Raw genomic sequence first — 24,065 nt, forward strand, 5'->3', positions numbered from 1 at the left:
TATTAAAAGCCTCTCTGACTGTAAAAGAATGTCTTCAAACAGAATTGCATTTTAAATTTCATGCCACTTAAAGTTATTTAAGAGCACAAATGCACTTCTATGGTTTTCTGTAGTCCAACTCAACATCGTAAGCCTCACAAAATAAAAACAGAAAATCTATTTGTTTTCAGTCAATATTGACTCCACTCCTATGTGCTAGACCTAAAGGACAAAAGAAGTAAGGATTCGACAATCTAGTAGGAAAAATGCAAAGGGGGGTGGAGGGTGGGGTAGGGTAAGGAACAGACTGCTAAGAGTGATTTGCAGAGGTTGGTTACAAGTGCTAAAGAATCAGAGGAGAAAAACACCAAGTCTAAAGGAAGGAGCCTGGGATGATTTAATTAGGAGCGGTGACATCTGAGCTTGAAGAATGAGGAGTTTGAAAAAGGGGAAGGGGCCCCCATGCCCCTGCTAAGAAAGCATGTAAGTCGTGGAGGGGTGATCATTCACCACGGGGTGTTTGCACCATCTCACCTCGTTCCCCAACTCCAAATTTGTCCAGAAAGGGTCCAAAGAACCACTGATAATTCATGAGGATGACAGCCTTTTGCAGCCATCCACTCCACTTGGCTAGCCTAGAGCCTCGAGGATATTTTAAGGCAGCGATCCCCTGAGAGTGGCCTGCAGGCTTTCCTCTGCCTGAAATAATGACCTCAAATTACTTTGCACATGAAAAACTGTCAATTTTAGGAAGTGAACAGAGTGGGGATGTCAAACTTTGGAATGCAAATGGACTTAACTGCGGCCTCAGAGGATCACAGAAGCAAAACTGACCACTCCTCCCACCCTTAATCCTCCCCATTGCCCCCAAAGAACACAGTCCTGGTGCCCACTCAGTACAGAGCCTTGCTGTGCAAAGTCTGGCCTGACTTCCTAATTCAAATGATTTTACACTATTTTCCAGACCTCCTTGTATCCTTGTGTTTGTTGAGCCAGCAATCACAATTTCATGATTTTACAAACTCTGTAATATATCTAAAAGGGGCATTTAGTAGAACATTCCCACCTGAAACTGTTCCTTGATTTCTCGGCCTGCTTAGCCCAGAAATTTCAGGCCTAATTTTAAGTAAAATTAGTTGAAAAAGAATAAGGCTACAGTGGCAAAAAGGGGAAAAATTTTTTTTAAACATTCCAATTTGCATTAACATTGGTCAATGCTTAAATTTCAATCTAAAACTGTATGGTAAACAAAGTTAGTAGAAATAAAAAGAAAAAAAAAGTAGACCAGGCATTGGTAACCTGGCTCATGAGCCAAATCTGCCCCAGCTGCCTGTTTTTACAAATAAAGATTTATTGGAACACGACCCTGCCCATTTGTTTACATACTGTCTATGGCTGCTTTGGTCCTGGAACTGCAGAGAGTAGTAGTTGCAACAGACTGCACGGACAGCAAAGCCTGAGATAATTACTACCTGGCCCCTTACAGAAAAGAGTTGTCAGTCCTTGGACTAGACCCTAAATTATCAAAAAATATGAAGGGTGATTTTAAAAGTTTATTTTGAAGTGTTTCATTTTAAAGGAGTAAAGTAAGGGCTATTTCTGAAATAATTTCTTCTGAAACACACAAGTCTTTCAGTAACATCAAACTTCTCTCTTATCAGCTTTCCTGACTTGAGGGGGAAAGATGAGAAATCTACTCATCTCGATCTCATTTTAATGCCTTACTCTATTATTCCAAAAGATTAGCATAATGTAGTGTGTGGTGAAAAGTGTGCCAAGCTGGCTGCCTCCAGAATCTGGCATCATTCACTGTATGATGTTATCTATTACTTCCAGGACTCAGCTTCTTCATCTCTAATACCCTGCCCTGGGGCCTAATGGTCAACAGTCTCAAAAGGGTTGTAAAAAGACTGTGTTGGTGAAGTATGGGAGATGTAGGAAGCATAAAAAACATCCCAGTCACTGGTTCCAGCTGCATCTTCAATGGAGTAATGGACTTCACACTACAATTCTGTATGACTTTAGCATGAAATGAATGGAGAAGGAGAGTATATGAGGGAGATTGCAGAGTAGAAGAAAACATTGGGAGAAGCTCGGGAATTAAAACCTCCCAAGGCACAGTGAGTCCATCCAACTTCCCTGAGCTATCTACTCCAGCAGGCGGGTGTGGTTTGCGGAAAATATGAAGAATTAAGCCAGTGGCTGCTATTAAAGGTCAGAACTTACTGTTCCTCAAATGTCCTGGTTTTTTAAAAGTGTGGTGGGAGACTGCATCACTAGATTCAAATACCTTTATTTAAATAAAAGGACACTTGTCAGGTTGACAGTATAAATAAACAGGCTTGACAGCCTTTATAAAATTAAACTGAGATGTTCAAATGTAGGTAGAGTGAACCTCTTACACGTTTTAATCTTATTCCTTGGACTTAAAACCTTCTAGGGGATCTCTCACTAATTAAGGCTGCTATTCCCACTCTGCCCTCGGGGGAATGTCGCCTCCCTACAACTCTGGCCCAATAGTAAACTCAACTATTTCCTTATAAATAGCTGAGAAATGGCTGAAACATTTACATTAGACTACCAAAAGCTGGAGGATAACAGAACAGAAATAAACAGGTAACATTCAACCAGATAATTTAACAAAACACAACTTGCCTCACTTCAGTTCAGGGGCCCCTGTTTATCTAGAGACCCACCACTAGGTTACTTGGAAAGGCATTCCTTCACCCCCAGACTTCTCTCAATCATCCAGGTCCAAGAAGGAGGCTCTGAGAGTCCTGAGCCCACCCATACATGATGAGTGACATCAACTAAGTCCACCTCTTTCAAGAGAGAGCCCATCTCCCTACCTGTGACTGCTACAGCATAATCCTGGAAGAACACAACCCAACCATCCTGGCACCTCTCTACTACATACACTCTTTTTTTTTTTTTTTTTTCAACGTTTATTTATTTTTGGGACAGAGAGAGACAGAGCATGAACGGGGGAGGGGCAGAGAGAGAGGGAGACACAGAATCGGAAACAGGCTCCAGGCTCTGAGCCATCAGCCCAGAGCCCGACGCGGGGCTCGAACTCACGGAGTGCGAGATCGTGACCTGGCTGAAGTCGGACGCTTAACCGACTGCGCCACCCAGGCGCCCCTACATACACTCTTAAAGTAGCTGGCTTTAAGTACATCGTGTCACATGCATTTCTCTGTTACCCAGAAATAGGAAGGTCTTAAAGAGTGGACAGAACTCTCTACTCTCCATGAAGTCTTCCACTGGGAAAAGGACTAAATCCCCCCCCCCCCAATTAATGATTTTGGAGTCAGATTCAAATATTCAAAGCACTTGGTAAAGACAGGCTTTGCTTGTTTTAAAGAAAGCAGTCACCATATGCCTCATCACAGAAGCAATTTTAGTTACAGTCATGGGAGAAGTCATTTTTGAAACAAGATTCAATATATCTTAGGAAGGTCAAAAATCCTAGAAACTCAATACAGTAATTGAGGAGAATTCTTAGCAAGAGACAACCTAGGTAAGGAAACCTCTACCTTAATCCAAAGGTTTTAGCCTGAGACCCCAAGAAATTACCTAGTCTCTACAAAATGAGACATTATCAAACACAAAGTCATAAATACAATTTAAAAATATATAGAAATGATACCTTGAAAGAAGGAAAAATAAAACCCAAATGAGGTTATAATTATCTTCTAATCATCTTACCACATACATGCCAAAAAATAACCCTAACATTAGTCCTATATCTTTTTTTTTATATTTATTGAGAGAGAGAGAGAGAGAGAGAGTGTGTGTGTGTGTGTGTGTGTGTGTATGCACACACAAGGTGGGGAGGAGGGGCAGAGAGAAGGAGAGACAGAATCCCAAGCAGGCTCCACACCATCAGCACAGAACCCGATGTGGGGCTCAAACCCACAAACTGCGATATCATGACCTGAGCTGAGATCAAGAGTTAGACGCCCTACCAACTGTGCCACCCAGGCGCCCCTAGTCCTGTATCTTAATAGGGGTTTGGGTTACACAGACGTATACATTGTCAAAATGTACCAGTACACTTAAAATCTGTGCATTTCATCATGGCATCTAAACTTTAAGGCAAAAGAGGAAAAAAATTGTAAATAAATACTTAACTTTAGTTAATGACACACAGGTTGCAGTATTCTGAGATCTGCAAACCCACACAAAAAGCCTAAGAGATGAATGGATGGATATAACAACGAAGAGATGAGTACTTACGTGGACACAAGTATAATAAAGTGTTAACAAGAGTATAATCTGGGAATAAGGCTTTTTACTGTGAAATTCTTCCAATTTTCTGAATGTCTGAAATTTTATTTTATATAGAAAAATTTACATTTAAATTATAATTATATATACTACATATAACTATGCATAAAGTAACTTATACTGTATAATATAACGTTAGGAACAATAGCCCCAAGAATAAACTAGTAAATACGATAGGATCTGAGAGGCTGCCAAACACCAAGCAATCCCACAGGGTTCCATCACACACATCTACAGAGAAACTTGAGGTTTAAGCAGACGTCTCCATCAGAAAAGGGTAAGTGGGAATCACAAATTCATCTATTAACTAGTAGAGTGGATCTGTGAAAGGAAAGGAACTGAGGAGTGGTCCTGAACTCCGTGAGACACACAATAACAGCTGCTACTGGCAGAACTGAGACAGCTTGAGTGTATGTACGCCTGCACACTGCATGAGTTGATCTATGCGTGCACGCTGAGCAAAACCTTACCTTGTTCCTCCAAAATCCTGCTTGGGCTTCTGCTTTTGTTCGACTGAGAAAGTACAAGTGATCCAGTAGAAATACATACATACATTTGGAGGAATACATTTCAGACTCCCCTCTGGAAAGCTTTCAGGCAGTCTCCTTCACAGCCACCGTGGAGACTTAATTCACCTTTCCGTCTTTCCTCCTCCAATCTTCATCTTTGTAAAAAAAAATCATTGTTTTTCCCCATTTGAGAACTAGGTTGGTTGTGAGGTTTCAGAAAATCAATCTTCTCTAATTCTTGTCCTACTTCTTCATGTACAGATTTAGTGCCTATAAAGGAACCACTGGAATCACATTTCCTTCTTCATATTTCAAAGTGTTTTTCCTGCAAGTCCTTCCCTACAAAATTACCAAGCCAGAAAGCTTTGAGCTTTAAGGCGGGCCTGATTCTATGGTTTCCCTAGTTTAGGTTACAACTGATATCCAAGATACAAAAGGTCCAGATTTTAGACACGCATTTTACACAAGTAAATTTGTAATACAATCAGCGGTTACCTTATACCTACCAATCTCCCTTTCTGCCTGTTTTTTCCCTTGAGCTAGTTCAAAACGCTTCTGCAGGCAACCTCTTCCTGGCCAGATATGTTGAGGCCCCAAGCCACTCGGAATTCTTTCCTTGCTGCTTTAAAAGGCTCCCCTTAGTTCTCTGCTAATGTGTTCCCTCACCTCTGACCCCTCTATATCACCTCCCAGTACAGAGCAACCGGATGGGCACTCAAGGTCCCCGAATGGAGACTGCTGTCAGTCTCCCACAGCAGCTGTGCTGAATTCAGGGAAGGCAGAGAGGAGGCTGAGCGACAGACAACAGGATGGAACACTCTGCTTACCAGCAGAGTAAGCTGGTCAAGAGCATGGTCTCAGGAGTTAGCAATGGGTTAAAACTCGGGCTCTGCAACTTTCTAGCAGCGTCCTTCGTCCTTCGTCCTTCGGGTCAAGTCATTTAACAGGAATGTCGGCCTTCTTAAAAAAGTAGAGATAATAATGGTGCCAATTCCCTAAAATTAACGCGAGGTTTAAGTGAGCTAATGGCTTACAATACAGAGTAAAGGGAAAGCACTCAGGTGAGTAAGAAAGGGGAAATCTGAAAACGACCCCAGATGCACCTCCAGCTGTGCTTTGTCCCACTCAGGCTTTACGCTTTCCAATTTTGCAGCTTATACCTATCCAAGCCTCTCCCCACCCCATGTCCCCTCTGCTTCAACAAACCCTTTCCTCCCCACCACACTTCCATTTTTCCCTTTCCTATGGGCTGTGTTATCCACACGGTGCCCAGCAGCATCCTGCACATGTTGTGTCTAAACTAACAGTTCAAATAACTAACACTTAGAGTCAGCACTGGCTGAGCAGGAGTCTGGTTATGATGTACTGATGTTGTCTGGAGCACAAACACCCCCAAACCTATGAACCAGGGGGAACCAGCAGAGCAGGGCACTTCTCAACTATAGCACTATTGACATTTTGAACCAAATAATTATTTGTGTCAGGGCTGTCCTGTGCATTGTAAAATGCTTAGCAGGGTCCTTGGCCTCCATCTTAGGTGACAGTGCACACTCTCCTCCCAGCTGTGACAATCAAATATACTTCTAAGCTTTGCCAAATATCCCTGTGCTTAGGGTGGGGGCAAAATAACCTTTTCCTCTTTTCCCTGCCTCCCCCATATTGAGAGCCAATGCTGTAGATAACGAGAGATATTCTCCACGTCACAGTGTTAGTTTTCTACTGAGACAACAGCCACCACATTGCAGCACACTGAAAACAGACATGGGAAACATTTCCTAATAGCTATATTTGTGAAAGGTACCTTCGAGACTCTATCACTACTAGCTATGGCCAACAGGGTAAGTCACAAACGCTAAGCTCTAATTGTACCAAAAGGTTTAGGATGGTTGTAAGATTTAAATTAACTAATACATACACAGTGCTTAGTCCAGTGCCTGGCTAAAGTATTTGATACCTGTGAGCTATTACTAATAAGTATATACAGCTGCAGTTCAAGTGCTTGGCAAAGCAGCACGGGCCTTGGCTCTCCTCTCACCTATTCTTTCTATGCTCCTCCCACCCATCTCCCCAAAGAGAAAGGTAATTCAATACTGAAAACAATACGATGGTCCCTAGAGCTGACAGCGTATGAAGCAGGGTAAGAGAACAGAAGAAAAAAAAGGAGAATCCAAAGATAGCACATAAAGTGCGGTGTCCTGCCACAGAGGCAAAGGGGTTTACACATTTCACACTAAACAGGAAGAGGCAGAGGATGACTTTCATTCCAAAATGAGTTTCTTATAAGGAAGGAGCATCCTGAAAGAGGATGAGGGGTACAAGGGATTTGACATCTTTTACCCAGAGAAGTTCCACCCCACATAAATCTCCCTTTCCAAATATCACAGGAGTTCCCTGAGTTAAAAATAACCACAACTTCAAACAGTTGTATCGTCTCTCCTTAATTCCCCATGTGGTAACGAAGTTGTGGGGGGAAGGCACTTCCCAGTGCTGGGCATTAGGAAACACTGACCTCACATTTCTTTTGTACATGTCTTCACTCTGCGAGGAATTTTACACATACCATGCTTCCCTACTCTCATCTCGTTCCCTTTTCCTGTTTCATACACTTCAGGTAACAGGCACGCACACACAATCATGTTCCATTTTCTCCATCCTTCCTTTGCTCCATTAGTATACCAAGGAGCACTGACCACATAGATACGTGTGTGAAGGACAAAAACAACATTTACATAAAAGTCTAGAGTAGATTAGCAGAGGCTGTGTAACCCTTATTGGTCAATCACTGAGAGTCAAATCCAATCTCCAGGAGTCTCAGTTCTTCACCTGTACGTACACTCGGAGTGATAATTTCTGCCTTATAGATTCAGTGATACCAGATATGCAAATTTCTGACTTGGAATATAACAATGCACAAATGATTGCTATTATCATATACTAAAATGATACATAATGTCTGTACTTCAAAGTATTCAAGTTTGCCAACAAATACTCCGAAAAGAATTCATTTTGCTCATATTTTGTTCCTATTAAACCTAAGGATCCCTTAGAGCACTCCTCTCTCCCACCAAAAGAACCAACTTAGGCAGAAGGTAAGCTGTCTTATTCAAGCATGGTTTGTATGCTTTGTTTAATCAAAACCGCTGTTTTCCATTATTGTACCACATGTTTGACATTTTGGCACCTTAAGTGAAGAAACACTCTGGGTTCAGCCTTGGGCCTAACCTTCATCACATGATTTTCGTAGCTGCTTCTGCAAAATATCTTCTGTGCTCCAAACCCATTTCTAGAAGAAAAAGCAGTTTGTAAATAGGAAACCGTGCAGGCTTTCTTCTTAAATTTCCAACATCTACTGAAATAATATCCACTCTTACTAGCAAGTCAACTATGAAAACAGTGAAAGAAATGATTTTTGAACTAAATCAGAAACGTTTCTCTCAAAAACAAAATGAATAATTTGGTGGCTCTTGCTGTCCTACAGTTTGGGCACAATTTTTAAAGGAACTCAATAAAAATATAAGATCTAAAATTTCTATTCCTGATAATTTAAACAATTAGATTAAAATTTACAAAGTTAAAGACAATTGCCAAAAATCTATTTCCTTATCAATTTTAAAAACAAATGAAATTTTTCATCAGCTAATTTTAAGCTAATATTTAAAAGCACAAGCAAAAAAAAAATCATTTGTCTGCATTCTGATTCCAGCTTCTACCACTGAAGCAACGTTTGTGTTTCTGTGTGAGCATGATGTACATATACCTGCGTGTATGAATACAAAGGAAAAAATACCAGAAGAGGTCTTCAATTTATAGCAGTTTCTGTTACACGTTGTTCTTCAACTATGACAGTCTTATACATAAATATGAATGAGAGGTGTCGGGGTGGCTCAGTTGGTTGAAACTCTTGGTTTCAGCTCAGGTCATGAGCCTGGTGTCGGGCTCCACATTGAGCATGGAGTCTGTTTAAGGTTCTCTCTCTCTCTCTCTCTCTCTCTCTCTCTCTCTCTCTCTCTCTCCCCCCCCCTCCCTCCCACCCTCCCTCTGCCCCTCCCCTTGCACACTCATGCGCTAAAATATAGACAGATAAAATAAGAATGAGTGAAGTTCATAAATATGGTACTCAGTGTAGTTTCCATACCCAGCATCATGAATCACATAACATCTATCTGTGGAAGTGTGTTATTATCTGTTACCACCTTGGTTTCTAGTGCAATGTATAAAAAAACAACACCTTGCTTTGGGCAATATTAACTTTTTGACTTTTAAAAATGTATTCTTAGCATTGCATTTCCAGGCATAAAAAAGATCTCAAAGTCTTATGTTCCTCTTCAAATTTAAGACAAAATGAAAATCTAAAAAAAAAAAAAAAAAAAAATCACAACTGCCTCAAGTAACCCCCACCTCACCTTTCCCCCTATACACTGAGCACATCACCTACCAAATATATACCAAGAATGATTCAAAGTGCAGTAACATTTAACATATAAAGAAAAAGTAGAGGGGCGCCTGGGTGGCGCAGTCGGTTAAGCGTCCAACTTCAGCCAGGTCATGATCTCGCGGTCCGTGAGTTCGAGCCCCGCGTCAGGCTCTGGGCTGATGGCTCAGAGCCTGGAGCCTGTTTCCGATTCTGTGTCTCCCTCTCTCTCTGCCCCTCCCCCGTTCATGCTCTGTCTCTCTCTGTCCCAAAAATAAATAAACGTTGAAAAAAAAAAAAATTAAAAAAAAAAAAAAAAGAAAAAGTAGAAAAGGAACAGAAAGAAAATGTTTGGTCAAGCTGTTAAAAATTATGAAAATGTTTCTCTTTCATTTTAATTATAATTAAGTTCAATACATTCTTTTGTTTTACTGAACTACAGAATATTTCAAAAAGTAGAAATTATATCTATTACAGTCAAGGAAATGTGAATGAAAAAAGTCTGCTAGAAAGTGAAAACTTCTCAGGGCACCTAGAGGGCTCAGTTGGAAGGCCATGCAACTTTTGATCTCGTGTTTGGGTGCAGAGATTACTTAAAATAAAATGTTTACAAGTGGGGATGGGCGGGGGGGGGGGGGGTAGCTCAGTCAATTGAGCATCTGATTCTTAATTTAGGCTCAGGTCAGGATCCCAGGGCTGTGAGACTGAACCCTGATGGTGGAGCTTGCCTGGGATTCTCTTTCCCTCCTGCTCCTCTCCCCCAACTCGCACACACTCTATCTAAAGAAATAACAATAATAATAATAAAATTCTCTTAAAAATTAAAAAAAAAATTAAAGAGTAAGTTTAAAAACAAAACAGGAAAGTAAGATCCCCTCTACAGCAATACAGAGACCACAAAATCCTCCTCCTGCCTAAAGTCCGATGTAGTCATTCACAGAAATAGGATTCCCCTTAGAGAGTTAGATTAACAACACGCTCATTCGGGACAAGAGCAAACATACATTTTTACTTCCTCCTGAAGAAACTGAGGCAAACAAGATTTCCCGAATGTGTCCAAGATAAACAAGCGGTGTCTGTCCAGTGATTCAGGAGTCCCTGGCACTCAAACCTACTCTTTTCCATTCCATGAAAATCTGCAAATTTAGACAGTAATCCTGTCTAAAACTTTAATGCTTCTGAAAAACAGGATGAGGTTTTTATAGGAAATTATCCTATTAAAAGGCCACACACTTTTTTTTTTTAAACAAAATACTCAAGCTGATCTTGAAAAATATCTGTGAAAATAACAAAAGCAGGACAAGTTAGGTATCGTGATGGAGTCTGACAATGGCTCTTGAATAGAGAGAACAGAATAGCTCCTTTTGAGGGGAGAGAACAGGGGGCTCCAGAACCCACACTCCTTAAGCCAAAATAAAATCCACATGGATAAAAGATGTAAAGACACAGCTTTTTAAAAAATTTATCACCAATACTCAAAGAAACCTTCTACAAGAATACTTTAATACCTTCAAGAGGACAACTTAAAATGAAGACATAACAATTATGAGTATCTATGCATCAAAAACACTGCATCAACATTCACAAAGCAGGGGTCCTGATGCTCAGTCAGTTAAGCGTCTGACTTCGGCTCAGGTCATGATCCCACAGTTTGTGAGTTCAAGCCCCTCGAGCCCCGTGTCGGGCTCTGTGCTGACAGCTTGGAGCCTGAAGCTTGCTTTGGAGTCTGGGTCTCCCTTTCTCTCTGCCCCTCCCTGCCTCTCAAAAATAAATAAATGTTAAATAAATAATTTTTTAAAAATTTAAAAAAATTCACAAAGCAAAAACTTCAGAAGATTATTAGGAGAAATAGAAGCTCATTAATTGTATGTGACTTATTCATCTCTTAGTCCACAGAATGGATAAAATAAGAATACAAAAATAAGGGGCGCCTGGGTGGCCCAGTCGGTTAAGTGTCTGTCCGACTCTTGATTTTGGCTCAGGTCATGATCTCCCGGTTTCAGGAGTTTGAGCCCCGAGCCTGCCTGGGATTCTTTCTCTTTCTCTCTCTCTCTCTCTCTCTCTCTCTCTCTCTCTCTCTCTCTCTCTCTCTCTGCTGCTCCCCTGCTCATGTTCTGTCTCTCCCAAAAAATAAACTTTAAAAAAATGAATATAGAAATAAGGCAAGACAGGTCTAATGTACAAACCCACATTTGACTCTGGACCCTGAAAATAGAGAATATACATTCTATGTTCACATTCATGGAATTATCATCTATTAGGCCACAAAAGGTCCACGACTAACTATATTTATTTGAAAATAACTGTAAATAGAGGTACAAAAGAGATGAGGTGACACTGAATGCAGGATCCTTATAGTAACTTTATATAATTAAACATAGCTGTGATGCATGCAGAGCATAAGAACTTTCAGTTCCTCTAGCAGTTTGTTGTGATAACATTTTTTCAAGAAGCCACAAAATCCCTTGAGAAAAAGGTACTCAAACCATCTGCTACTTCCTAAAATATCCAAGGTAGAGATTATCTATTTCCTATTTCTCAATAGACTAAAAGAACTCCACCTCCCACTATGTTTTCATGTTTAATTATCTTCAATGAGAAGTTCGTTGCTGGGCTTTCCTTAAACCCCTTAACATATATAATTTATTAATTCAAGGTCTGTTTTTGGCAGAAGTGCAAGCCATCTTTCACCACACTTCCTATGGCAGTCTTTCACAAGCATAAAAGGTTGCTTTGTAAATTAACCTTTGTATTTAATAGCCAGGCTAAATATCCTCTTTACTGTCTAAATCTTCACCTCCTTATGACTGTACTCCCTGAGCTGGGACTTCTCTAATTCTATCACATCTCTTATTTGATGGCTTTCCAAACTAAGAAAGATGTCCTCTCAAATTTATTTTCTGCATGTTTAACTTGTTTATATTTATGCACCAATTAAGGCAAACTCTTAGAAAACAGTCTCTATTTTAAAAGCTCATGTTATGTTATGAAGCTCATTTTATCTGTATTAAAAAACAAAAACAAAAACAAAAAACACAGGACTGAGTTTTGGTCGAATTAATCCACAAAAACAATTTTTATTTTAAGAAACTGCCACATGACAGTTTCCTAAAATCCTATCTGCCCTGTTTAAAAAATGCCATTCTTTCCACTATCACTTATTTCCATGTATATTCTGAAATAGCAGTTCTAACATATCATGACTTGATTTTTCTCTACTTCAGTCAACTCTATCAGAGGTCCTTGTGGCTGACAAAGTCCCCCACATTCCATTATTCTCTGTCACGACACCCCCATTTGTTTTTTTGTCATGGTGCCGTAACAGTTTGCGACTGTTTCATTGGTCAGTTTTGTTTGCTGATTTTCTGTCCCCCACCCCCACAACCAACTATGAGCTCCTCTCCATGTGGGGAGACAGCTCCCCACATGAACCAGCTTAGAGACCTGCACACACAGTGGCTGGCTCTCAGTGAGCAACAAGGCATTCGTCAATACATGATATGGATAATATTAAAAGCACTGTTCATGTATGTGAATTGGCCACAGTCATAAAGCTATTAATGCTGATATAATCTTTAAGTAGGTAAATTAATACCCAGAAACAGTGAATTCCAGTCACATGCCACAATGTTCTGAGGCCCCAAAGCTGTAAGCACATGGGCAGACTTGTTAAAGGCAGCCATGTAGGAGACAACTAAGTGTGGCCTCACAGCTCCTTTACAGAATAGCAACAGGAGTGCTGAAAAGGGGATTCACTCTCACTACCATCACACATACACCCACAGATAATTTCAGAGCACTTCATGAAGTATTCTTGTTCATAAAGTAGATCCACCTTTTCCTGAAGTTTGGAACACACTACCAATTGGGGGAATATGGTCACCACCTTCCTCTAGCAAAACCCCAGTTTTAAAGATAATTTCCAGAAGCTCCACTCAGATAACATATCTTTGCGCAAATTCAAGACTGTAGCTAATGAGAACAGCTAAAATTTGCCTGAAAGTTTTTTTTACTAAAAACACATCTAAATGACAATTTCTAGGGCTGTTTAGCAGTTCTGAAAAACAGAATATATATACACATATATATGTATACATATATATCGATTTGATGGGTTCATAAGTTGTGTGTTGGAAGTTTCACTTGCAATTTTGACAAAAGCATGCATTGATATTTTAAATGTTAATTTGACTTTCTTTAAATACTTCTTGATGTAAGCTTCTTCATCACAAAGTCTGACCAATTTTAGAAATCTTCATAGTATCTTCTATGAAAAAAACAGTTGTGTTTTAGCCATATGTATTTAAAACACATTTAACATTCAAATGCAAAATTGATCAGATCTCAGAACCACCAGTTCCACAGCCCAGTTGACTACAAAGACAGTAAAATAACTTGCAAGAAACTGAACTAGATCAGTTTAAACATGGGTTAGGATGGACATACAGTTTGGAAAACAGTTCAGTGGTTTCTCAAAAAAGTAAGGTATAGGGGTGCCTGGGTGGCTCAGTCAGTCAAGCATTCAACTTTGGCTCAGGTCATGATCTCACAGTTCATGGGTTCGAGCCCCGCATCAGGCTCTGTGCTGACAACTCAGAGCCTGAAGCCTGCTTCAGATTCTGTGTCTCCCTCTCTCTCTGCCCCTCCCCGGCTCGCACTCTCTTTCTCTCTATCTCTCAAAAATAAACAAACATTTAAAAAAAAAAAAAAAAAAAAAAGGAAGTAAGGCATAAAACTATCCTAAGGACCCAGCAAATCTACTCTTTGGTATCTAACCAAGCAAAAGGAAAATGTATGTCTACACAAAGACTTGCATGCAAATGTTCACAGGAGCATTATTTGTAATAGCCACTCCCCTGTGAACACATATGAAACAACCAGTCTATCATACTCAGACAGCAGAATACTATTTGGTAATTACAAGGACAAAGCTGACATATGCTATGCCACAGATGAATCTCAAAAAAATTACACGAGTGCAAAGAGCCAGATGTAAAAAACCTCAAGGTTCCATGTATGTGAAGTAAAGACAAAAAGGCAAATTTACACACAGAAAGATTTAGTAAGGAGCTAGGAACATGGATTACCTGTAAATGGACATGAGGATCTTATTGGGGAGATAAAATGTCCTAAAAAAGATTTATGGTGATGACTGTACCACTTAAGAAGGTAAACATAATGAAGTGAAATCACTGAGTTGCACACTTGAAATGGACAACTCTTAGGATATGTAAAATATACTACAAAGTTGTAAAGAAAAAAGAAACTTGGGTTGAGGGAAAAAATGATAAAATGAGAAGTCACAAAAGAGATGAAAGATCTGGGTGATAGTGACTGTATCTTGATTAAAGCAATCTGCTCCCCTCCCGCCCTGCCAAAAAAAAAAAAAAAACAACAAAACTCATTTGCCAAGATACCAAAAAACGAAGTAGGAGTAAAGTTTCCACTTCACTCTTTAATATAATGGATAATACCAACACCTTAGAGGGATATCACCACAGAATATGGGTGACGTCAGGAAGAAACCAAGTTTTATTCTAGGCTTATGAGAATTGTCATGATTTTTTTCAAAGCCTACAAACTAAAGTCCACAGTAAGTAAATCTAGTTATTTTCACTTTATCCTTAGAAAAACATGACTGTTAAAATAAGAAAACCATGAAGCTATTTGTAAGAATAAGGCACCTGTTGGGGTGTCTGGGTGGCTCCATCGGTTGGACTTCAGCTCAGGTCATGATCTCATGGCTTGTGAGTTCGAGCCCTGCTTCGGGCTCTGTGCTGACAGCTCAGAGCCTAGAACGTGCTTTGGATTCTGTGTCTCCCTCTCTCTCTGCCCCTCCCCTGCTCGCACCTTGTCTCTCACACACTCTCTCTCTCAAATATAAATAAACATTAAAAAAATAATAAAATAAAGCACCTATCATGAGTTTTAACATAAAAACCCCACACTATCAACAAAAAGATAGAAACTACCAAATTCAATCTTTTATAACTTCCAATCTAGGGCTTTTTGTCTTCTGGGCACAGTTCCCACTTTAAAAAACTGTTTAATTGGTTTACTCTCAATTTTACTAAAATCAAGTGACAAGCAGACAATACTCATCTCTGTATTCTTTACAACACTTTCAGCTAGAACTTGGTTTTGGAAACAAATGTAACACACTGGGTTCCATTCTATCTTTTTACTATGCTAATGTCAGTAAATGTAGCTGCCTAATTTCTTCCATGTGGTACAAAGTTTATATTTACACAGCTTTTTAAAATGGAGAGTTAGCAAAAGTATGGTTTAACTCTAAAAGGGAAGTGGGGGGGGGGGGGGAAGAGAGATACACAGACCATAAAATAACAGAAAAACATAATTTCTAGAAGTGCAACTGCAGGTCAACATTACTTAAAGAGAAAGAGTGAGAGAGTGTTAACTATGTGTTACCGTCCAGAATTTTGTACCACTAAATATCCCCTTTTAACAAACTTTTAGAAGTATTTAATATTCAGCATATTAATTCAAGAGGTTCTGTTTGCCTTTAAACACACACACACAGCATAATTTCATGAACTCATGACAGCTAAAGCTACCAACTGACTAGGTAAGCCATCTTACTTAAAAATGTCTACAGTAAAATATCAGTTTATCGACCAGGAGACAAAAATATGTAATTTCTACATAAAACTAAGTAGGAAACATGTTTCATTCTTTTATATAAAGCAATGGGGACTGGTTAATTTTACCACTTACCAAAAATTCACATCCAGAGTAAATCAGATACACCTGCATTTTTAAGGCAATGAGAATGAGGGGATCAATTTAACAAGTTATCCAGATGCACATTATCCAGGATGAAAGTCACGTGAGTCTCAGCTCTATCATGACCACAAAAACATATGCACCAAATCAAAATTTAATTACACTGCACGACACCGTTTGTGAATTGTGCTACATATTTTATCAACTGCTCTGCTTTTGACAGGACAGTTTCCTGAAGGAAAGTTCCAAGAACTGAAGAGTTACAACACCCACATACCAGAAAGTGTTTCCTGAATTTTGTTACAGGAACTGACATCTGCTATAATTTGAACATTTACTTCCCAGTAGGAGTCTCACTTAAAATTTTTACTGAACATTATTTGTTCAACAGTGGACACAGACAGTATTTTGTTTAAAAAACAAAAACAAAACACCACCACCTTTTAGTTTCATGGAGTTTGGATATAATTGACCAATTCACAGTTGTAACTTTTCTCTGGGAACAAAAACAACTGCCACCTGATAAACTGGGGTGTGTGTGGCAGAATGTGAGTTAGTAGTTTTGGGAAGGAGCCCAGAATGGATAGGAAAGGGTAAATTAAATATCTAGGTCCTTGAAAAGAAACAATTCTTGGGAAAGTGCTGCATGATCAAATTGGGCATTACTTCTTGATGCCTTCCTTTTCCTTTTGTTTTTTTAAATTTAGGTGCATCTGGATACTTTAAGAAATACAGTTTGTAATATATATATATAGAGAGAGAGAGAGAGATGGAGATCTACTTTTTCTACCAACCTCTTGTCTATTTTGGGGGGGGGGAGGAGGATATGTGAGTATATATTAAGTCAAAATGTAATTGCATTGTATAATATATATATATATATATATATATATTTTTTTTTTTTTTTGGCATGATATACTTTATATATCTCTCTCACACAGACTCCACTTCACAAAGGGTAGTAGGGTGGGCCTCTGGCCTCAGAGCCGGCAGGGCTCCACCCAAGCTCCACCCTACACCTGTCTAATGAGACTCTCTGAGGGTGGGGAAAAAAGGAGTAGAATCAGCATGTTAGCAACCACCCCCCCCCCCCAACCCGGTGATTCTAGTGTCAAGTTTGAAAGAGAACCTTGAACTTAATATGACCACGTTGCACCTAAAATATTCTTTTACTTTTATTTAATTGCCAACCCAGCAGTAAGCAATATGAAAAAGAAAGCAAGACCTTGTAGGGTAAAATAAAGGCAAGCCAGTGACTCAAGAGTTGCATCCTTAACTCTCTACAGCCCACCCAAAGGACCATGTGGCCTGCAGGTCTCCAAGTATTCATCACATGAGCCAATAAAGAGAAACAACAATTCTTGGTACCTTTAGAACGTGGTCGGGGCACCTGGGTGGCTCAGTCAGTTATGCGTCCAACTTCGGCTCAGGTCATGATCTCATGGCTAGTGAGTTCGAGACCCATGTCAGGCTCTGTGCTGACAGCTCAGATTCTGTGTCTCCATCTCTCTCTGCCCCTCCCCACTCACACTCTGTCTTTCTCTCTCTCTCAAAAATAAACATTAAAAAAAAGTTTTTTTAACAATGTGGTCAAACTGTGGGTGTCCTTTGGAAATACCTAACACCAAAGCAAAGGCAATTTAGGCATCAGTCGAAATACACTATAGATTTCCCCCTTCAGTTAGTTTTCATTCTTTTTGACAAGATGTCGCTACTGGGATTCCTCTTACCATACTAAATCTGACATAAAATTACTGCTTGAGTAACAGCCTTATGAATCTGATAGTTCAATCTGGTTAAATTAAAAACAAAGCCAATAAACCATAACAAGAAAACAGACATTCATCAGAGAACAAGACTTCCAGGATATTAAGTCTGCTGGCTTTGTGGCCATTGGGTTAAGCTTTAACTCACTAGGCATAGCTAGGAAAAGGGAAAAGTTTGCACAGGGGAAAGATTCTCAACACCGATCACTGCCAAGTCACAGAAAGTCAGCACTGGGATGGTTGTGAAGTTAATTTTTACTTTAGGGTCTCTAGAGCATTAACATGACAAGTTATAAATCTTATTTCTCCCTTTAAGGCCTAATACTAAACTCCACCTGATACATCTATATTTCAGCAAGACATTATTGTGCCTTCTACTTACTGCATTATTTTGAGCAAATGAATACATGTATACTCATAATAAAAAGGAATGAACAAAAATACAGCCTTAGTTCTCTCCCCATTTTTTTTCACTTATGTAAAAAAGGTAATCATTTAAGCTGTAAAAGTTATGCACACACCCTATACCAATAAAACGTAACTGAACTGCAACAGAGACTATGATATCCAAGTTTGTTACATTTTTACTTCTGAGTCAAGAAACTTTGTCCTAAAGATGTAGACTGTATTTCCAACTAGTTCGGATCATCAGAAATGCTACTGCTTGTAGTTCCCACCACAACTCACATACAGAACTTTCCCTTTTAAAAGACAGGAGCTTTTGGAATTAAGTTTATATGCCAATCTTGGAAAACAAATGAAATAGAGAAATTCCCTAATAGAAAACTAAGTTTATATATTTAGAAGCAATCAAGTTGTATGCTGTGCCTCAAAGCAGTAACGAAGATACTCAGCTTTATTTCCTGCATTTTACAGCTACTGGGTAATATATAGATTTGAAGGCTCAAAACGAACGACAGCACCAAAATGAGATTTCCCTCTTATCCATGACTAAGAGAACATTTCTCATGCCTGAGAATATGTGACATTTAAATTGCTTCAATGCAGCATTCACTAAATTCCATTTTCAAAAGAGTATAGAAACAACTATCAAACACCTTTTCATGCTATCCCGTAAGAATCCCCTAAATCTCTTGAGAGATCACGTGCGTTAATATCGCCAAAGAACATCCCCATAAACCAGCTGACTGGAAAAAAAAAATGACTCAATTCTCCTTCTTTATGTTGGAAGAAACTGTAGTCTGGTGAGTCAGGAAGCTCGGCTGGCTCTCAGGATGAACTAGTAGGAAATCACTTAAGAGACCTGTCTGTGTTTCTCTCTTGTCAAGGACACTGTTTACCATGGCGTCACAAAGGAAAAAATGAAGACATTCGCTGGGTCAAAATACTGCATAAATTATTTCCTTCTTGAAATCACATCCTTGAACCGCACTTCCCAAAATACCACAGCATTTTTCTTTGATATCTGCTCATATTTAATCAGAGCTTCTTTGCTTTTGTGAATTTTCTTCCAAGGTAATTGGTAGCTCAAAAATGAGGAGCGCAGAAGACAGAACAAAACTGGTTCTGTACCAGTTTAAGAGCAATGCTTTTTGCAATGGAAAATTTCCCTCACCAAAGAGATCCACCAAAAACTGGCTTCATAATAATCTTAGGAACAATCTGACTTTGCTTTATTATTATTATTATTATTTAAACTTCATTAACATTAACCTCAGTCAAATTCAAAACAAAAACACCGTGGGAGAACTGACTAACCCTAATTTCCTTTTGCAAATTGTCTGAAAGTGCTTTCTTCTGAGATGTGCTCAACCACCAGATGCTGTTCTCCTACAGAATTTCAACTCCCCCACTCCCCTCCCTCCCAGGGTGGGGGGGTGGACCAGGGCTTCTCCCTTAGCACAAGGTGCGTTTTAAAACTGGTTAATCCCTGGCAGTAGTTGAAGGTACGTATATATTCCTTTCTAGAATTCAAGGATTGCTTCAATGAGGGGGTTAGCAGAGATGGGGAACCAGACAAAGCCCTCCTGTTTTATCCATCAACACACTTCTAAATATAAAGTAAGTTAATCCTCACCGAAAAGTATAGATCTACAAACTATTGAGATGCCATACCCACCTTTACCCCATCATAGGCTTGCTATTATCCAAAGAGGGCACGCCAGGTTATATACACTTCTATAAAGCATTCGGTGCTTTAGATCAGAAGTTGGAAACTAAAGCCACGGATCTGTAACTATTTCAAGTTAAAGAAGGCAAGTTTATTACAACTCCCATAAGAAAGTAGCCAGTGTATCTGTTGTGCTTAAAGGTTCCAAAGAAAGCACACACGAATCTGAGAGAGAGAGAGCGGAGGCACAGTATGTCCTGCTTGAACTGGTACTGCATTTCTTTTTATTTTTTTATAAATTTTTTTTTAATGTTTGTTTATTTTTGAGACAGAGAGAGACAGAGCATGAACGGGGGAGGGCCAGAGAGAGAGGGAGACACAGAATCCGAAGCAGGCTCCAGGCTCTGAGCTGTCGGCACAGAGCCCGACGCGGGGCTCGAACTCACAGACCGCGAGATCATGACCTGAGAAGTCAGACGCTTAACCGACTGAGCCACCCAGGCGCCCCAACTGGTACTGCATTTCTAAATGACTGCGTTTCTCCACAACTTGAATACTCAAATCAAATATTACATGTTTTCAAAATACTGACCCAAAATCTAATTTTTAAAGTTTAGGCAACTGACCTTTCATTCAACAGATGTCTTCCACTTCTGGGGGAAGAAATCAACAACAAAGCAAAACAAAATAATCAATTTCCTAGTTTTAGGTTGTTGTTGTTTTTCGCTCCTTTTAGGTTTTAAAATGAGAGAGAGGACTGTACAAACTCAATTTATAAAGGTTCACAAGCTAAGAAATAATTACCTAGTCTCTTCCTCATTCAAAATACTTCTAGCTTATGCAGGAGACAATAAAAATGTGAGACAATGTCTTGCCTTAAGGAGCTGACTATAGAAAAGGAAGACACTGCCTAGCCTATTCAGTCACACAAAAAATTAGTCATATACCAACCGTAAGTATCAAATGAAAAATATTACCTGAAAGCAATGCCAAATAACGAGAGGAAAAGTGACATGGTCCTCTCGTGTAGTCCCTGTCAGTGCCACAAAATTCAGTTTGATCTAAGTTCTCATCTACCTCTTCGAAGAAAAAAAAAGTCAAATTACTTTAAATAGTGCACAATGAAATGACTGTGGTTAGAACAAACTGAGCTATGAATCCTGAGGACCAATGAGTCCAACAATCTAAACTGTTTCAAGAGCAAACAGATACTGTGTGTGGCACATGGACAAGATTTTACTGCCCCAGATCGTAAATCAGAGGTGATGGTTCTGTTTCTCTTAGCACTACTCAGAACAATGTGGCCCAGCTTGAGGTTTCCTTGAAATCCAAAAATATCTGCAATCTTCTCTTTGGATCTCAGAAATTACCTACTATCCCACAAAACACAACGTCTAACTGAGCGTAGACCACATTCCAAATGTAACTGAAGAAAATGAATATTTATAACTTAAGAGATCTACTCCCATCATGCAGGCTAAGAAAACAACAGACATCATGGCCTTGTGGCTTTGTTCCTAGTTCAAGGGCACGTCTGAAGGCCAGGAAGAAGAGCAGAATACAGGCAGTCCTCCTATTTCAATTACCCACAAGTTGAACTACCAGACCAATAATTCCGATTTTTCCATTTTGTAGCAGAGCACTTTGAGCAGAAATTGCTTTTTGTATACTTATATTGAGGCTTTGCAGGTCCCTTTTCACGCCTCACCTCACCATTAAAGAAGCATCCCGGAAGTAAGCAAATCTGCAGCGCAGCTCAGGAGTCAGGCACTGCTCCACCTGTGTGATCTCGGGCAAGAAACAGGCAGGCCGGGACTCAGTTTCTTTAACTCCAAATGTGAAAAATAAAACTCCTTACCTATTTAAGTGACTGAGAAGAATCAAAGAGATAATTCAATCACAGCAGCTGTGCCTGGCACACTGCAGTGTCCAGTTAGTTACTATCTTATTTTATTCTTAGCTTAAGAGCTGAGGCATTGAAATCACTTGCACCTGAGTTCAAATCGTACCTCTGTATGAAGGAGTTTTGTTGAATAGTATTTAATTATTTTGATCAAGGTATCTTATCAAAGGTTTTATGCCACAGGCCCCCTTGGCAGTTAATTTTCATTACAGGTTAGCACACAAAGATGCAACTTTTGTTTCTAATCAACGTTTTCCTACTACTTGGATCCAAGAGCCCCTTTCTCAGAACAGCCAACAACATGGAGCAGGGAATAAACCACTGAGTTGAGATGTTAAAATATATACAGCAGATACCGCACAAGAGGTGGTCTACATTAGAGAAGTTGTTTCTCTTCCTAGAAAGTTCTCTTAGGAAACAATTTTGAATTTCATCTCACCCAATCGTCAGCATTCGAGCATCTATTTCTTTTAGTGGTACACCTGGGTTTTGGGACCCAAAACGTATTTAGCCTAAGACATCCCCAAATCACTATACTACAATAAGTGTCAACTTGAAGGGCCCTATTATTATTTTAAATATGTGACACCAAACTGCTTTCTAGTAAAACAGTTGAAAAAGAACTTAAATATAACTTTAAGCTTCCCTTAGCACCAACTGCTGTCACAACTAAAATGAATTCACACACAACAGTCTGAATCGTATACTAACCACTAACGCCTTGTTATCACTCTTTAACACTCATTGCAAAAAAAAAAAAAAAAGGAACCAACCAGACAAAGTCAGAGCTTGAGGTTCTTACAATAGCGCTCCTCTGACAGCAACTGCAGTTCATTATCCTCTCCCCTTCGCCAACCCCGGTACGTTCCCGGTCTTTGCCTACTCAGCAGATTCTCGCAAGCCGTGCCGTTTTATGTGGAATCCTACATTTTAGCAGCAACATTTTCGATCACTCACCAGCCAAATTCTCAACCACCTTCTCTAAGGCGAACTGTTTTTACATTTACTGACTTCTAAAATTCCGATCAAAATACTAGCGCCCCCCCCCCCCCCCCCCCCAAATCAGGCGAACCAAAGAGAGGTGCACAAAGAAACTAAACGAAAATTTGGGCAAAGGTAAGCAAGTTCAAACAACTTATTTTCTCCGAAAATAATTATTTTGGAAGACGGAAGAAATTTAACTTTTAACTTTAACTCAACCCCTCTCCTCCGCGCTGCAGAAATTGTCCAGTACGCTCTCCCAACTGTTTTTTTTTTTTTTTTTTTTTTTATCTGACGTTAAGTAATGAACCACAGCATCGGGAATGATGAGAGAGCAATGACAAAGCTGCTTCCTGCCGGTCGTCTTCGCAGCACCCCAACCGTCCCTCCCCCACCCCCCGCCCTCAACCTTCAATTCCCCTAGCCACTAACACATTTAAAAAGTTTCTCTCGGAGCCTGGCTTACCTTGACTGGGCTGCCATAATTCACTTTGCAGAGCTCAAGGTCTTCTGTCCATCGGAGCCTTCCACCCGCGGCCCTTCTGCCAGCGCCGCGCTCACCATTTGCCGGGGCCGGGCGGGGACGAGCTCCCCAGCGCAACTCCCCGGTGTTACGGGACTACCTGCTCCCGAGCCCGGGCGTCCTCAGCGCAGCCTCGGGCTCCGAGCGTATTGGCTCGCACTAAGCCTGATGGACATCCGGGCACTGGGGCCTCTGCAGGCGAACTACACTTTGGACCAGCTCGGGGAATGTTGCGTCCGAAATGAGAGCAAGTGAAGACCCTCGGGGCGATTTCGGAGAAGGGAAACCCGAGGAGCCCCACGACCAAAGCCCACCAGCGCACAGCTCCCCCTGAGCGCCACTAGAACCCGGGCCAGGGTTAGAAGAGAAACGAAATCGTCTTTAGGCTCCCTGAAAGTTGTCCGAGTTCGCCTGACTACCCCCTGTCAAGAAAGTTCTGGTGGTACGGTCCGCCTCCTTAAATGGGCACGGCGCTCCGCCGGCCCGAGCCGGAGGCTGCGCCGGGCGGGGGCACCGAGCCCGAGCGCCGACGCAGCCCCGCTCGCTCGTTCGTGGCCGAGCCCCGCCTGCCGGCTCCTGGCTGGTGCTCTCTTGCCAGGTTTTAACAATGTACAAACACACCGCCGGAACACACAGTACCCGGCCGCTCAGAACTCCAGCTCCAATTTGAATATTTGTTGAATATTGGGCCCCTAGAGGCTGCAGTGAGCAAGGAATAAAAACCACAGCAGTAAACCACGTTCGCTACTTTTGATCATTCCAATGCTCGCAGTCAGGAAATGTGCAACCAACGCACTCTTGTTTTACTTTGTTCGCTTTCAGTTTTGATTTCATTACACTGAGAAAACATTTACAAAACGCCCTGCCTTTTCTGGACAACATACAGAT

At 40.4% G+C, this 24,065-nt stretch overlaps 1 protein-coding gene across 2 annotated transcripts in view; it reads right to left on the reverse strand.

Annotated features, from left to right (window-relative positions):
* Nucleotides 1-23,611, reverse strand: part of AFF1 (AF4/FMR2 family member 1) — a 134,599-nt gene extending 110,988 nt beyond the window's left edge. Inside the window, exon 1 of one of the 2 annotated variants that reach the window (XM_030313477.1) lies at nt 23,121-23,611. In XM_030313477.1, coding sequence (XP_030169337.1) covers nt 23,121-23,137 — 17 coding nt within the window. In that variant the 5' untranslated portion in view covers nt 23,138-23,611. The remainder of the gene's footprint in view (nt 1-23,120) is intronic. The other variant, XM_030313479.1, reaches the window with a different exon arrangement.
* Between the last annotated feature and the right edge of the window lie 454 nt (nt 23,612-24,065).

The sequence above is a fragment of the Lynx canadensis genome, chromosome B1 (genome assembly GCF_007474595.2).
Source record: "Lynx canadensis isolate LIC74 chromosome B1, mLynCan4.pri.v2, whole genome shotgun sequence".
In the NCBI taxonomy this organism is placed as follows: Eukaryota; Metazoa; Chordata; class Mammalia; order Carnivora; family Felidae; genus Lynx; species Lynx canadensis.